This window comes from Centrocercus urophasianus, unplaced genomic scaffold (genome assembly GCF_019232065.1).
Source record: "Centrocercus urophasianus isolate 14NV4802_14NV808 unplaced genomic scaffold, USGS_Curo_1.0 seq_12, whole genome shotgun sequence".
Taxonomy (NCBI): Eukaryota; Metazoa; Chordata; class Aves; order Galliformes; family Phasianidae; genus Centrocercus; species Centrocercus urophasianus.
In genome coordinates this window covers 43,730,219-43,747,786 of record NW_024884364.1, presented here as the reverse complement: position 1 = coordinate 43,747,786, position 17,568 = coordinate 43,730,219, and the positions used below count along the sequence as shown (strand labels likewise).

Below are 17,568 nucleotides of genomic sequence, written 5' to 3'. Positions count from 1 at the left end.
GCATTAAACTTTCCAAGTCTCAGTTTCAACAGTGTTTTCTTAAGGGCTCTTTTTAAGTTAAATGTACGCAAAGGGGTAGGCAGAATAAATTCAAGTACAAGTTGCTACTATTGTCTCATATTTATGACTTAAATGCTAACCAACAAAAAGTGCCTTAAGTCATAATTTAATCAAATTTATCAAACTCAAATTTTGCTGAAGCAATCTGTGATTTAAACCATTGTTTTAGTTGCATTTATCATCTTGGCACAGTTTTAGGAGTTACATTATTGATGGTAGTGAGTTCAGATCTTTATTAATTAAAGACAAAACAAATTTTGGAAATGTTTCCGGGTTTCCTGGGAGGTCTTAGAGTATTGAATTTTATCTGGTCCTTACTGCAGAAAGAGTCACAGCTTCTGGTTCATTTAAGAAAGGAATTAAGTCATATTTGGTGGCCAATTCCATGCATGTATGGTCGTTTCTGAGGGAGTACTTAAGTTTTTATTTGACGTACCGTCCAGGAAGTTTTTATTCAGAAACATAGATTAATTAGAGATGGTGATGTACTTTTGCTATCCTGGTGATGTACTTTTGCTATCCTGTCTGACCTACCTATTCAGCTTACATATTTCTTAGTTTTGGGATGCCTCTTAGTTTGTGAATAGTAGATTTTGTGACTGCTGGCTCCTGTAGGTACTACTGTGTAACAGCTGTTAAGAGATAGTGCTTTGGTGTTGCAATAATCACAAATTACATGCATTTCTTGTTTATTTTTTTAAAATTTGCCATTAGCAGAGTGACCAGATTCCATCAGAAACAAATTTAACAAGACCTCCAGTAAAAGATTCCTCCAGAGATGTTACAGCTGCATTTCATTCACGGCGAAAATCTGAGGTCTGAATCATGCTAAAGTCCTTAAAATTACAATTAAGAGGCAAAATTTTGTTAATGCCATTTTGGAAAAAGTGAATGGAACAACAAAACCAAATAATTATTGATTATGGGGTATGTGGTTTGAGACTGGCAGTTTTTCATAGCATGAAATGAAAACTGTCTGTAGTAAAATTCAGAGTTTATTCCTTATGTATGTTAGTTAAAAACACAGCCTTTCATTTTAAATAGCTGACTGTTCTCTTCTATAGGGTGGAGCATATCATGATCCACACACAGAAGATGGAGCATCTACTAAGGAAAATAGAATTCTGTATAATGAAGCTGTTCCCAGAAGAGTTGGCAGTTTTTACAGAGGTAATTTTATGGTGCATCTTTAAAAATTAAACAAGAATTTTAACATGGAATATAAATGAAGTAGTGGAAGTTGGTGCAGAGAACTAAGGTGAACAATTTAAAAAAAAACAATTGGAGAAAGAATTGTTACCACAATTTCAGATACTAGACTGACCTGCTCAGTTGTATGTAGTCATTGCATTAGTATTCAATTTGTGCAAAAAGTATTTTTGCATATTTAAAAGCATATTCAATGTAGTTCTTTGTAAACCAGAAGATAATTTATTAGGGAAAGTTGAACAAAATAAATGAAAATTGCTAGAGTGAACTCCTTATTTTTTTAAATATCAATTCGTACTTTTAATTCTTACTAATATTAAATCTGAACACCTTTCTACTTGTGACACACTGACATGCTGATTTGTCTTAGGTAATATGGTATATGGATCTTCCAGTGCTATTCATTCATTCGTTGAAACTTACATTTGTATCTTCTGTGCAGGTTTACTAAAATTCAGGGTTTCAACAAGTAAAAGCGTGGTTATGTAAGCCCAATTGAGAATAAACAATAAAGCAGGAGCATGTTAATGTACATAAGTACCTGTATATATACATGTGGGTGCATGTGCATGTATGTGCATACATGAATAGATACTGTTCTGGTATGGTACAATAAGGACAGTGATTTGTGAGCAGCTGTCTCATAGCTAAACCTCGGTAATCCCTTTGAGAAGAACAAGGATGACAAGCTAATTACTGTCCTATGAATATTAGGAGGCTTGTGGGGCTCCTCTGAACCTTAAGTAGGCACAATCAGCTAAAATTCGATTATGAGTCACCTAATAACCTTAAGTAGAGTTACCAGTCTCTCTCTGATCCTCTTCAGGTTGATCAATTGGCAGATGACCTGCTTTAGCCATGTTCAGTTCTGCCAATCCTTGTCAGTGTCCCATTGCAATTATTTAACTACATATAGCAAACAACCTTATTTTAATGCACAGACTTAACTGCTTCACTGGAGAAGTGGTATTATATTCAAAGTATACATGTATTCAAAGTATATGTAAAAGTTAATGAAAGAAAAACTTACTGTGGAACACCGTGACTTCCTATTGACTCAATGCTTAAGTATTGACTTCAAATAGAGGTTACTGGCATGTGTTTTTGTACTAGAAATTAATCAAAAATTAACAATTCAGTTTTGATAGTACAGTAGTGCTGCAACTAGTGTCTGATCAGTTTTAATCCACTGCATATATTTCTGATGTTATTTGTAATTCCGATATCAAATTTGTACTTTAGGTATGTATAGAATGTTTTCGAAAGTACAGAACTTTTGTTTAAAAAACATATTTGATTTTATCCCTTCATTTTTTATAAGTAATCTCTTACTCCTAGTTACATTAAATCTGATGTTTTTTTAAGACTAATGTTTTGTTTTGTACCTAAGGCTTGTGTTAAAACAAAGGGTGAGCTGTAGTGTTTTGTGTCTTTAATACCAGTAATCCAGCCTTTTATTCTATTTCCTGTTTTTAACTATCAGTCACACTTGCAGACGATGTTTAGAATATCTTACCAAGTTCTAGTGATGCCATCATTTTACAATATTACCTTGCAATTATTATAAAACAATGGCTTTCCAAACTGTAAAAGTTAAGAAGTACTTTTCTGTGCTTCTTACATAAAGCGCAACTGCCACTTCATTTGTTTTTTGTAGAAGAGGTAGAAAGAAATCATACAACTCAAGATGTGATTTTTGGCAGAGCTCAGGATACAGTTTTTGCTCTTTCTCTGTTCAGTTCCATCTCCACGTCCAGACAGCACGTACATAGAAAACAATGTGTCCAACAGAGCTTCTGTACTACCAGCAGACAGCAGCACGGTGGCAAACCACTCAAAGAGACAAACCACCTTTGATACCTGGTGAGTTGTTATTTACACAGATGTGTAGAGAATGGCAGGGGGAAAGAAAAGGATTTTTAAGAGGAGAAAAAAAAAAAAACCTACAAGATTTCTTTTCAAAATTTGCTATTGTATGTTCATGCTTTCTTTAGTGCTCCCTCTGACTGTACTGACATGACATTGCATGTTTGCTGTGCCCTTTTGAGCAACAAGAAATACTTCATCGCATTGAGTGCATGAGAAATGGTGCTCTTTTGTCTGCTCTTTTTTGTTTGTTTTTTTCCATTATCAGCCTTTGGTTAACGATAATACAAAGTGCTTGATATAGCAAACCCATAGCTTCATCTGTGGATTCTAAAAGCATGAATTGTCAAATTTACAAATGTAAAAACCATATATATAAAAATGCATGTTTCCATATATAGAATAGGACTTTGTTAATGAAGAATACAGTGTTCACCCTGCAGTGGGGACTGCTGCTTTCTTTGCTTATGCATCACAGAAGGAATTGAGCACATTCTATGAGAAATTGGCTAAAGCAACATCTGAGTGGTGTATATTGATTTTAAAAGATTTAAAAGTATCACATGATGCTATTGTATAACATAGAGCAGTTAACTCTAATTATTCTAATAGAATGGTGGCATATGTGTAGCTTTGCAGGGCTTAAAGGGAAACATCTTAATTTTCTTACTGTGAGAGCTATATAGTTCTAAAATAGTCTCCATGTTCTACTTCGTTCAATCACAATAAAGCACAGTGAATGAAAATAAGCAGACGGTTTCAAAGGATTGTTGGGAGGGACCGTATGCATTCTCATGTCTAAAGTGTACTTTGTACCATTCTCTGAAACTCTGCTCTCTGAAAGTGTGATAAAATTATGCTAGCTAAAAAACTGTTTCAGTGGTTTGTTAACATACTGTATTTTCATGTGAACAATCCATGAATTATCTGCTTAAAAAAGAAAGGAGGAGGGACACGAACAAATGGTATCTCAGCTTTTGTTCGGGTTCTGTACCCATGTCAGCAATGGAAGATGTTTACTCCAGAACACTTGTCACCTGCTCTGATTCTCTAGAATCTGCTTCCTGTCCTTCAGTAGCTCCACCTACATCAGTTTTGTTTGAAAGTAAATTTGGGGATCTGGTCGTTTATGTAAGAAGGTGGTACCATTGTTGTAATTTATGTTGCTAAATAAGGTCTTTGTTTTCACTGTTGAAGCTTTTTACATCTTTTCTTGTCCTTCATATTTGAATCTTCTTACCTTGCATACAACAAGACAACTGGAATCTTGTTTTCCTTTCTGTGTCATTCAGTAATATATTACCTTTTATTATGTGGTTATTGCAAAGGAACATGTAATGTTATTCCAACTCTGAACTGAAATAATAAGGTATGTTATTAGAGCTGGTTGGGAATTTTTTGACCAAGTATTTATTTTCCTTACAATTACAAATTACCAAAATGAAAACTTTTCAAAGGAACAGACTAATATCAACTAAAAATTTTTGGAAAGAGTCTTCAGTTCCAGGATTTAATTGCCAGTCAAAACCAGAGAAATACTCAAAATAATGAGTACTGTAGGGTCAGCGTTATTTTTTGGCATGTGAAGAACTCAAGTGCAAGGTCTTTGTTATTTAAACCAGAGACTTGAACCGAGATCTTGGATCTAACGAGTGAATGCCCCGAAACAGAACTTAAAGTACATTCTCTTTTTATCCTAAATATGTTCTCCTTTGGAAATTTCATCTTGTTGAAATAACAAAAGGGCCACAGAGATGCAGAGTATAGCCTAGTGAAAAAGACCCTGAGTTAACTTTGAGAGAGTTAGATTTAAGTCCCTGCTTTGTTTAATATACTCAAATATTTCCACAAAGTGGAACAGCTCCTTTGAGAGAAAAACCCACAGAATAATCATTTAGTCTTGTGAAATGGAAAGAATGCAGTGCCCTCAACAGTCAGTTAACTTTGGGATGCATTCCTCTCTCTCTTTCCTTTCCCTACTCCCAATTTTCCTGAAATGTTTCCTGCCCAGCTCTACCTGTTGCTCTGTGCAAGCTGTCCTGCCAATGGTCTAATGTTGTTGCAAATTGTTTTGTGCCGTAAATGCAGATTCCTGAGTGATGTAGAGTCTGTGTTCCTCTACTTAATTTTCTGTATAGAAGTTGTGCAAATGCTTATGAAAATGTTGAAAGCTCTAATGGATTGTGATTTTTGCTTACATCAATTTTATGATGAAGTAAATATTTGATGTCTGAAAGACATGCATAACTGGTACGTGACAATTCATCTCAGATTACGAGTGACATGTATTCCACTCAGACTTGCCACTGCTGTAAAATACTGCTCCACTCCTACTATTGCTCTGTGTTACCTTTCTTCTGTCAAGGATTTTGTGAATGTTTGCTAGACTGAATTGTCACAAATGTTCCCTTGTCTTTGTGTGCATTTCTTCACTCTGTCCCCGCTATCCTGCCTCTTTAAAATAAAGATGTTATAAACTCTACTTCTGTGATCAGGTTTTACTATTAAATTACTATTTCACTATTATATTACTATTTTGCAACTTTTGAGAATCTGATTTGGGGGAAAAAAAGGTGTATTTTACATCTTTCTAGAAAATCTTTTTTGCTTGAGTTTAGTTTCCCCTGAATGACCTTAAGCTTGCTTAGTATTCCATCTTTAGAAACGAGCATAGATGTTTAATTCTCTTTTGTTGTACAAAGTTGTGCAAGTTTCATCTTGAGCTGAGCAAAACTAGTAGGTAATAGGCAAGATACTTAACCTTGTTCTGCTAGTGTACCAAAATGCTGACGTGTGTTACCCTTAGCTTTGCATTATTATCATTCTAAACATCTCTTTGGAATAAACTCTATGTGCAGTATCACACATCATACTGGAAATGCTTGATTGCTTGCAAGATATTTGGAAACTTTTGGAAAGCTTTCTTGCATAGATCTTTTTTGTCCATTAAAGCTTATTTGTTCTGTGACAGCTAGAATATGTCGTATCTGCCTGCAGAAAATAAAAATGAGGAATGCATATAATTATTTTCTAGATGTGTACAGACAAATAAGCACACAAACACTCTGTGACTCAAGAACAAAGAGAAGAACATCCTATTCTTAGGAGTGTCAGCGGCTTACTCTAACCTGTCGTTAGTTGTCAGGACTCCAGAACAATATATATGTTACAGATGTGACCCAGCTGGCTTTAGTATTGCTGTTTCAGTGTCAATGTGAAAATATAGTCACACTGAGTTCCCTGAAACTAGAAGGTTACCAACACCTGAACAAGGCAGCTGAAAGCTAGTTTGACTGTCTGCAGTATGAATATTGATGCATTGCAAATTCACTCCAGTTCGTTTAAAGATCCCTAGAATTCATCTAAAAATAGAGAAAAAAAATTCCAAATTTGTAGTTTGCAAGTTTAAAAATCAGTAGTGTGTTACACTGGCGTGGGTGGAGGCTTTAGGAATCTGCTCAGCATAGCCTGAAAATGTTCACCTTCCAAACAGTGTCACTTTCCTTCTGACATTTCCTTTCCAAGATTATGGCACGTGCGTTGTCATCTGCTATGTTTGCTTTTTTCAGCCGTTTGGCTGCACCTCAGCCTCCCTGCCAGTGCATGTAGGCTTTCTTCTACTGAACAGTGCCTCTACCCTGTCCCTTCCCTGGTCATCAGTGGGTTTTGTTTTGTACTAAAACTGGGTAATGAAATGTAATGTTATTTGCAAGGAAGCCTTCCACAATTTGTAGTCATCGATATTCTGTCTGAGAAATAAGCCTGATGAACTACGAGTTTATGAAACCAAGTATTTCCACATTTTTTTCTTACTGATGTTGAGGGGTTGCTATGGGAGGAGTATAAGATGTCTATGTGTATAAATACATGCAAAGGATGTATATATACATACAAAGTATGTATGATTTTTTTGTAAAGCCATAACATGGGGATCCTAGTAGTTGTAGTGGCTTCTGCTTTGAATTCTGTATATAAGATGGTAGATCAGGGTTTTATTCTAACTAATAAACCCTACTTTTTTCATGAAAAAAAAAAAGACTCTTATCAGAGATCAGATCTGAACATTGCTTTTCAAGCTTTCAGTGCCAGGCTTTTAGACCAATAAGTCTAAAAGCTACTATGGGCTTCAACTTGCGGGATTGATATCTTTGTAAACTATGTATCCAAGGTGCTTCTGAGGTCTCTGACATTATCTTGCTTTTGTTTATGGTGACTGTATAACTGCCAGCAGTTTTTTATTTTGTTCATTCATTTTGACAAAAACTTCAGACATTTCAATAACTCCTCCATTAGACCCAAATCTTACTCATGTAATTGTGTGCAGTTCTCTCCAGAGAACGGTATTGTGACACTATTCTGACCCAGCTCCCTGCTGAGATTAAGGTTAATGAGGAATAACTTAAGCTGAAGCATGATGGATTGCTTTCAGAAAAGAGCTGTGTGCGGTATGGGTGTATGTGTGGCAGCATGAATGCAGCACGCTTCTTACTTTTCTTTTTGAAGTTTATATTAAAGCACAGCAGCTTGCCTGCCCCGTACGTTTGCTGCTACACCTTGATGTACCTGCACAGGGTTGGATGCCATTCCTGCCCAAAGGGTGATAAACACTAGTAATAGTCACAGAATTTCTCTTGTTTCTATGTCTTTTTCCAAGTATCTTTGACCAGAAGAACCACTGTGATCTATGCTGTATGTCCTAAGCATGCAAAAGATGCATACAAAAAAAAGAGGAAATAATAGAGAAGAGCCCATTTTGCTTTTAATTTCTGATTGAGGGCAAGTTGTGTCAGTGAGGACTTTTCTCTAGGGCTGGTCTTACTGGCTAGTAAAAGAGGCACTATGTGACAGGCTGTGGTAAAACTGCTTGCTCTCCAGATCTGAAGCTTTATGCAAAATACCAAGACTTGGCAGTTACACTGTAAGATCTGCGGTGTGATTATACCAGAGATTTTTTTTCTGATAGCCTTTTTCTCTTTTTTCCTGTACTGTCCATTGTCTGAAAACCATCTTTTGGGATGCCTAAAATACCCCAGTGTTTTATCCCATCGATCCAGACGTTCTGCTCTATTTTTACTCCTTACAGAATCCTGGTGTTGAAACTTCCTGCTGTAATGCTATATGTGTTCGCTCTCTTGATATAATGAGCATGTGTTTTGAAGCAGTTGCTTTTCAAGGTCAGTGCTTTTTCAGACGACTGTACTGCAATATGAGTCATAGGAGTTAATGACATAAACCCGTTGGTGTAAACCCACTGCCTTTTGGGTAAGCAGCAATTGAAAATGAGCAGAGTTCTCAGCCCCTTACTTTTCTCCAGTCTGGTCACTGGAGTCATAATGAGGGAATTATGGCACAGAGTTTCACTTCTATCTATTCATCTACTGTTGGGAGCACTTTTCATGTCCAGGCTCATTGGACCAAATAGAAGAATTACACTTGACTGAATCTGTCTGAAATCATGGCAAAAGTTGTCCCAGGTTTTATTCTGAAGACTAAATTCACCTTTAAAAATACAGTGTTTCCACTGAAGGTTGGATGTTGGAGCAGTATAGCCATAGCAAGGCACTGACATTTTAAAGAACAATGCAGAGTAACCACGCTGGGGCTTAAAATCTGATATTGGTCCTTCAATAGGCAGCATAGTCTCTAGGTTGGTAATTTTCACTGGGGCCATGGTATGGGGTGTCTGCACACATGAGTGTGCAATAGCTCCTTCAGGGAAAGGTGTGAGCAATTCTCAGCCCCATTCACATAACTTTCAGAGTATAAGCAAGATATCTGGGGCATTTGGTTTCCTCTAGGTTTCCTAATAGATTAAAGAAGATGAAACTCCCCAAAATAAATATCATTTAGTAAATAATTCAGTAGTTATTTTCCCTGTGCAACGTCATTCTTGAGAGTTGACAGATTCTGTGAAGCTTTCAGTAGTGTTTACTTTTGGGCTTTCTCCTTGATGCTTTAGATGAATAATACAAAACTTAGTGCTGTTATGCAATGATACCAAATCCAGGAACATGACATAAAAGAACACGACATAAACAAGAATCTTGAGCAATGCAGGATCTTTATAACATGTCATAGAAACCTAATAATTATATACTAAAGTAGAGACTTTTCCCACATCAACTTTCACAGTTCAGATTTTCACATCTTGTCTATCACATTGAATGCTTGAATGTTTTTTGGATCTAGATTTAAGTCACAAAAATCTAAATTAGGAAAATTCCCATAATTTCCTCTGCCTATAAATCTTTCCGCTACGCACATTTATCTTACTCAATAATTGCACTTTATTACAGTGTTTAAACACTGTGCATTCCCATAGAACCAGGTAACATTTTGACTGTTTTGGGAAGAATTCGAGGAACTGATCAAACACTGTTTGAGAGTGAAGATACTCTTATCAATAAGAGAGGCTTCTCTAGTCATTCCCACTCCAATTATGTGTTTCCCATTTGCTTGGAAAATAATGTCAGCTTGGCACGTAGTAGCAGCTGAATCACCAGCTTGCAGCGTAGTGCTTTAAGCCAGATTTAGAATCCAAGGATAACTATAGCAGACAGCAAAGTATTGCTACATTACAGTTGCTTCAAGAAAAGCTGCTTTTCCTTGTCATCCGGAGCCCTGAGAACCTGTGGTTGTCCATCAGGTTTTGCAGCAAGACAGCAGAATCATTTCATTTTTGTTTCCATACACCTCAAGGCTAAAAAGGGCTATTAGGGCACCAAGTATGGCCTCCATTGTGTTAGTTGCCATTAAATGGCATCGTTTCTCTGGGGTTGAAGCCCAGTAGTGTACCCAGCAGGAGTTTGTGCAGTCCTGATTGGAAATGTCAGATTTCAAAAACTATCAAAAAGATGCCAATCTACTTCACTAAAGAGTTACTTCTGGTAGTTAATTATTAAAATCAGTGCCTTATTTACAGTATGGTTTCTGTGGCCTCATCATGTATCTACTTGCTATGTCTTTGCCCTCTGCTTTAAAGATCCATCAAGTACCCTGTAATTTCTTCCTGGATAAGTACCTGCACACCGCAACCAAGGAAACTAGAAATGTTGGGGTTTGTGTTTTTTAACATACTAAAGACTTGGAAATCTCTGGCTCTTTTAATGCAGGCTGTTCTTTCTACCTCTGTGAAACTTCCCTTCGCCATTTCCAGTTTTCATAATACCTTAAAGGGCACTAGAACTGCATTCAGCTCTGACTCACCACTGTCCTACATAAGCCATCTTTCTACTCTATATCAGGACTTGACATACATAGTTTGCTGCATATGCTTTAAGTAAGTAGCATGCCGTTTATCAGCTGTGGATAATTCAGCTGTAAGCAAGATCTAAGGTGGAAATAAAGAAAATTCCAACTTCAGGCAAGTTCCACTCCGGGGTCATCTTTTTTTGCCAGCGCTGTCTCACCCATGCGTAACAAAATAACTGAAGCATTTAAGTTGAGATGGACCGCAATAGATCCCCAGACTTCCTTGATGATAAGTTTGGAACCATGTCAGCAAAGGTCAGGAATTTTGGTTGAAATTGGTTCTGTCTGGCAAACTTTGCAACTCCTGGCTCTCCACCAAGCAGTGGATAAACTGGACCGGTGCTTTTATACTTCCTCATCATTTGTATGTTCTCCAAGTTATGATTTTAATTTTTCTAAAAGGCCTTTGGTGTAAATACTTTGGTTGGAATATTAAATTCTGGCTTAAAAGAAAATAAAATAGAAATGCATGCTTGTCTTTCCCCTAAATAACTATTCAGTGGTTTGAGCTAATCATTTTACCCTAACACTGTGTTCTTCCTGCTCCATTTAATAAGGTAATTTATCCGTTATTTGTATAGTAACCTTTGAACCAATGAATGCTAAAATACTAAGAATCTTAGTGCTTTAATCATTAATTTTCATTCTTTGGCATAGGGTCTCATTATTTTGCAGAATGTGCATAGTGTCAAAATAAAATCTATCTTACAATACCTTATCTCATGTTTAGGAAAAGTCCTGAAAATCTTAACAGTCACTCTGAACAGCTTAAGGAGAAAGAAAAGCAAGGTTTTTTCAGGGCAATAAAAAAGAAAAAGAAGAAATCTCAAACCGTAAGTATACAATTATTTGTAAAAGAAAATGTAGTTGTCAATTTTAAATGGCACTATTTTAGTATGCTAGACTAGTACAGTGTGTTTCTATTATTTGTGGTCATACCTGCCTGTATCTATGTGTTGTTACTTTATTTTCTGTCAGATACAGTCAGATCCACGTGCTGTATATGTCTCTGTATTCATTCAGATACTTCATCATCCAATTTAGATGCAAGTTTTAAGCAGGTATCGCAGCAAATTCTTTCGCAGCATATGGTGACTCCATTCGAAGAGTAGAAATGCATTATTGTCCTCTGTCAGAAAAATGTCAGACTCCCATTAGGTGATCAGACTGCTTTAAAAGAGATTTCTTTAAGATCTTTTTCATGGCGCTCTCTTGATGACAGCTTCTGTGTTGCTGTACCCTGTGACTGGAATGAGGGAGATGCATCTTAACTATTGCGAATGCTTTATGGTTTTTGGTGACTGTGGCTTTTGTCACCTGCTGTAAGTCTCTTATCTTTTCCGTATTTACATCTAGGTTTTGGAAGGGAAGAAGAACTTTATCAGAGCGAGTTAGCATTTCACAAAATTTTATAATGAAAATCCCTATAAAATAAACCTAAACATCGTCTTACCTCATTCTTGGATGACAGTTCTGGAAACAGTGAAACACTTAAAATTACATTTGCATTAAGTCCAAATTAAAAAAAAAAAAAAAAAAAAGTAAATTAAACTGCAGGTACTTTATCTAGAAACTGGGGCCTTGTAATTCTCAACCAGGCCACCAGAAGGATAACTTACTTTTATTAGTGTAGCAGTATGTTGCTAAATTTCATGTACAAAATAGCGTCATAAAAAAAACCTTGGTCTCTTTGTTGCCTATTCTTTTCGGTGTACTTCACACTTTCATTTCCCTGTGCAACGAGTTCTGGGTAGGAAAATGAAGAATTCTACTATTTTTTTTTAAGATAAAATGGGATAAAATATTTTTTAAGATAAAATGACTCAATTTGTTAATGACAAAGCTTTCTGATATTGGTGTTCTCAGTGTAAGAATAAGAGGATAAATTTCAGACTTTACTTGGATTCTGAAAATCAAATCATTTTACCTAGTATTGAGATCATCATCACCAGCAGTAAGATATGCTGTGATTTTCAGAGAAGCTTACTTGAATTCCCCACATTTCAGCTTTTGGTTTGCTTAAGATCTCAGTGACACTGAAAATTAAATTGCAGTATTTCTGTAAGTGAAATTGCAGTTACAGTTTTGATGGTTCTTGAAATGAAGTAAGTCATGCTTACTCACTCTAGTTAAAATAGGCTCTGGAAGACGTTAATGGTACTGCAGGGTGAAGGGCAGTGACTGTATTTAAGTACCTTCTGTCAGACTGAGGTGGTGTGATCTGGGTTTTGGTGGAGGGCAGATCTGTTGAAAGTTGGGGGAGTGGAGTGTTCATCTACTTTTGTTTGTTTAATTTTCTTTGAACTGCATGAAACGTGTGCATGCGTGTATTAATTGGCACACGAGATGCACCGTGTCTTCCTGCTGGCCAGGCTTTTCCTCCTTCTGAACTTGTTCACCTTGAGATTTGTACTCAGTTCAGATACAATCATTTACATTACACAATGGAACAAAATATTTAGATTAAGACTCTGGGATTATTTGATATCAGAATGCCCATGAAAGGCTAGCACACCTGAAACCACTTGTTCCAGTGATGTTAAATTTGATTTTTTTCGGATTTCAGCCATTCAGACTTGGTGGTAGGGAGCGCTTTAAAAGCCTAGCTTTTAAATATGTTAAGTGGCAAATACTGCAAGATTAAGCTATGTGAATGAAGGAGAGACCGAGTTGAGTTGTTTTGCAACTCAAAATACAGCACTTTCCAAAACCCTGATCTGCAGCTACTGAAAACATCCCTGGTTACAAGCCAAGGCTGATTTATACATATCCTTACTCCTACTTCTTCTCATCCTTAAGGATGAGGAAAGAAAGAGACAGGGAGAGATAGAAGATTTACGTAATGAGGGGAAATTGCAATGTCTAGTTAGAACTAGTATGTCACAGGAAGATAGATAAAATTCCTGAATTGAGAGAGTGATAAACTCTTGCATCTCATCTACAAACTTGCTGACATCAACTTGATCCAAAAAACTTGCTCTCATTTCTACTCACAGTTGATTACAAGACAGTTTCTAGGGGCAGACTGTGCGTGCCACCATATGCACAAGTGTCTGCCTCAGACACTGTTAGTTGAGGAAGTCTATCTAACAAACATTGAGATATTCATTAGGATCTTCCAGTGCAAATGAAAATTAATACCTTCAATTCAACACCAAGTTTGACTTCATTAGAAGAACCTTCTACACCTGTAGTAATAGCTCTTGGCAACCATGTGAATGCTTTCTATGAATTCGTGTTAACAAAACTAACATAGAACTGGTGACTATGCAAGTTTTTGGGGTTTTGATTCTGAAGTTTATAATTCTTACAGATTCCTAGAAGTATGTAATTCTACCTATGTACTCTGATAAAAACTTTCTGCAGTAAATAACGAACTAGACCAGAGTGTAGGCATAATGAGAAGCGTGCTACAGAGTTTAATAGGGTGCTAATATCACATTCACTAGTATTATTTACTTCTAATATCCTTTGGAAAGTCTCATTTTGCTGGTGATTAGCATAAGAGTCACAAAGATGACTGAAATTGAATTGAAGATATCTTCTTAATAATGCCATTCTCAAAATTCCTGATAGCTCAGAACTGATAGGATTTTCTGACACTTCCTTGTGCAGAGTTGTTCCCATTAATCATTCTCCCTAGAGTTCTCCAGGTGCAGTTCTTCATGGGATAATAATCATTATTGTCTGCCACGGGAATTCTTTGCGATGTTATTTCTGCAGAGCTGCTCTTAATCATTCTCCTTTTATCTTGCTGAGAGTCGTTCAGTAACGTAGCAAAAAGTTTTGAAGATTGCTACCATCTCAGGGTTTTTTTACCAAGCATTTTAATGAATGTTCTCAATGTTGTCAACATGCCCTATCTTTAGGCAGAATCAGACTTTGTCACATGCTGCAAGCAATGGAACTGAAGAAATTACATCCTTTGGAAACAAACAGATGCAAATGAACATTTCTTCTACTGATGCTTTGATTCCTTTCTAATTAACTGTACTGCAAACAGGAAATTCTTCTGACCATAGAGTTTCTAAAGAAACTATGTCATTTAGTGTCTTTGTCTTTTGTTAACTTGCATAGAACCTAGAAGATGGGAAGGTTGTTTGAAACCCTTCTCTTCTGGTGATGCACCCATTGTTCTATTTAGTCATAAGATCATTAGTCTGCATTGTAGAGCAAGCAAAATAATGCTTGTTTGTACCTCAGCTGGGGACAAATCTTGTTCATAATTTTAATTCTTGATCGTTTATTTTATTATTATTATTATTATTATTATTATTATTATTAATTTCATCCACTGTTATGCTCTTTGACTGTATTAGGGAAGTAAAAATTAAACAGTGCTCTTGCAGTTGTACATCAAGTTGTTGAAGTGGTATTTTGGTCAGAACTGAAACAATTCATCTTGGAGCTCTAGCTTTTTTTAAAAGCTAAAAGTAGAACACTTGTATTTCTTCCAGAGGTAATTATAAACTCATAAAAACTCATAAACTGCTCATGCTAAAACGGATTGCTAATATTATTAGTATATCTTTGATATTTCACCCATATAACAATAAGAAGTGTCATATAATTGTAGATCCTTATCTTAGGTAACAGAAGAATTGTTCCAAAACTCAGTGATGTCAACAAGACGTACCTACAGTTTTCAAAAGGCTTTGAAATGCACTCTGCATTCCTAATGGGAAATGGATATAAGAATGGGTGTACTGATCTCTTTTTCCGTGCTTTGTATGCACTGAGCTCCTTGAATTTATTCCACGCACTTTTCTTTATTCAATCATTATATTTTCCTGCAGCAGATTATATGTAGGATTGATACTATGTACCGTTGGAACTACAAAAATAAAGTAATGAATTAATGTGGTAAGGACAGATCTCTTGAGTTGAAATGCTATGCATTTAGATTTTGTATCTTATATTACAGACAGACTCAACCAACGGGGAGAATCCAAGCATCAAGAAATCCCTCTTTCCTCTTTTTAATTCAAAGAATAATTTAAAGCATAGTTCTTCTTTGAAAAAGCTTCCTGTAGTCACTCTACCCATGGTATTAATTTTTAAGTACAGTAGCTCTGTAAAACGCTCCAGTAAACTTGTTTTACTGACTACAGCAGCATGTGTTTTATTTTCCTGGGGTCACTTTCTTTCTCTTCATGCCAGTTAAGTATCTTGGGCCAGTTCGATAAATTGAAGTAAAATTGGCAGTTCTGTTGAAGTAGACTGTGTCTAAGGACAAATGGTTTTTGACTATCTGATATACTGAAAATGCAGTGTACATATGTAGTTCCAGAGAAAATGAAATTGCCTGTGTCTAAAACTAAAAATATTCTGTCCATTTCAATCAGGAAAAAAATTAACTTGGTTTGGTTTATAGCTATATTGGAAGCGCATTTTCTGTGTCAACTGCTCCTTTCTACATGAATTTAATTAAATATTAACATTAATATTAACAGATTATCTGAAACACCAATTTTAGCTCATGTTTTTACTGTATTTTTGTTTGTCCTGATTGTTCATGTTAAAAAGACAGCTTCCATTCCAAAATATGTCCAATTGAATTGTTCTTTTTGTCCTTTTTTTGCTTAAAACTCTTGAAGTCCCTGTGTAAGCCATAAATTCTCTTGAGTTTGCATTTTGTTTTTTTAGGGTTGTTGAGTTTTTCAATTTGTACTTCGGCTTGGGATATCTGTGGAGCAGCAGAAAGATGGGGAAAGGAAAAGCTCTTGTTTTGTGATGGCAAAATCAGACAGACATCACTTCAGACACAATTTTGATCTGCCTCAATCAGGAACAAATTTATAGAACTGATCCATGGTCTTAACTGCAGTATGGAATGCTTTTAAATGAAGATGAGGCTCAACAATTTTTTTTGGTTGATTTTTTTGGAAGCCTTATTTAACTGCTCTCTCTTACAACAAATAACACTAACAGCATGTGAATGCTTTACGGGCTAAGGGTATAGCAAATCTGCATGACCTGTGCAGCCTCTTATTCTTCCTACGGGGAAAATATTGAAAGGACATTGCAATTCTGCTGCAGTAATCAGCTTTACTTGCATAATGTAATTAACTGGGGAAAAAGGATTTGCAGATATTCTGAGGAGTATATTGAGAGACCACACTATCTAACGTTTTGTTGCAGATGCCTGGCACTGATGGTCAGGATCTCCTGGCGTTACAGAAAGCCATTCATTCTTCTAATCACCAGAGCAACAGGCAGAAGGATTGGCATCCTGAGAAGATGACAGAAATCCAGCCCCATGTAAGTGGCATTATCGCTTCCCCGTATTCGAACATCTGAGGTACCTTGAGAACTTTTTCTCTGGTGAATAGAAAAATTGCATTTGACATTATTTCCCATCCCCCCCAGTTCCTGTTCTCTAAATGTAAAACATGTACCTGTAGTCTTACGTATTTCTTTGAAAATCTGGACGTAGATGACAGGGAAAAGAAGAGAGACTAAGTGTCCCCACATCAGTCTTTGGGCCTTTAGAGATATTGGTTAAGTGTTAGATGCAGACAGCCTTTCAGTGCACATCCACAGCAGACACTGCAGTGCTTTGGAGAGGCCCGTATGTGATCTCTGCAAGGTGTGGTGCACCCCAGCAGTGCCTGTGAGCACACCCCTGTGCCTAAGCTGGCACGGGCTGCTGGCTGCGCAGGCTGGATCGCTGGAGCGTCACTGCACAAATGCCACTTTATTTTCTCCATCTCTAAAACCAGCTTGAGGGGCAGAGGTTGGGAGGCAGCTTCTGTGCCATTATGACACTGAAAACTGAAAAAGAGGATTCATTGCAGCCGCTGTGTTTGAAGAAGCACAGTTTTCTGAGAGCTGAGGAATTTAATGGAGTCGTTATCCTGCCATTTTGTGTACTCAGGCTTACCCTGGCACTTGTTACCCATTTCAGTAGCCCCACGTGTCCCTTTTCCTTCCACCTGCTCATCAGCTAAAGAAGCTATGAGGGTTAAGAGCTGCTGGCTAACAAAATATCAGACTGCTGATTTCTGCCAGTCTTTCAGTGCAGATAGTTACTCAGGTTTGAACCATAATGAGAAAATACTTTTGAGTGTGTTTTCTCAGCTTGGAATGAAATATTCCATGTGAATGCAATTAGAAGCGAGGAAGTCCTGTGAAGTTCCAGATGCTTTATTTAAGGAGATGATGGCTTTGTTATGGGAAGTC

The 17,568-nt window shown here is 36.7% G+C and overlaps 1 protein-coding gene across 6 annotated transcripts in view; it reads left to right on the top strand.

The window, feature by feature from the left end:
* CDKL5 (cyclin dependent kinase like 5) overlaps positions 1–17,568 on the top strand; it is a 124,485-nt gene that overhangs the window by 99,676 nt on the left and 7,241 nt on the right. For 3 of the 6 annotated variants that reach the window (XM_042811021.1, XM_042811020.1, XM_042811022.1), the window contains exons 13-18: positions 775–876; positions 1,125–1,230; positions 3,009–3,132; positions 11,117–11,219; positions 15,311–15,433; positions 16,528–16,647. In XM_042811021.1, coding sequence (XP_042666955.1) covers positions 775–876; positions 1,125–1,230; positions 3,009–3,132; positions 11,117–11,219; positions 15,311–15,433; positions 16,528–16,647 — 678 coding nt within the window. The remainder of the gene's footprint in view (positions 1–774; positions 877–1,124; positions 1,231–3,008; positions 3,133–11,116; positions 11,220–15,310; positions 15,434–16,527; positions 16,648–17,568) is intronic. The other 3 variants (XM_042811023.1, XM_042811024.1, XM_042811025.1) reach the window with 3 other exon arrangements.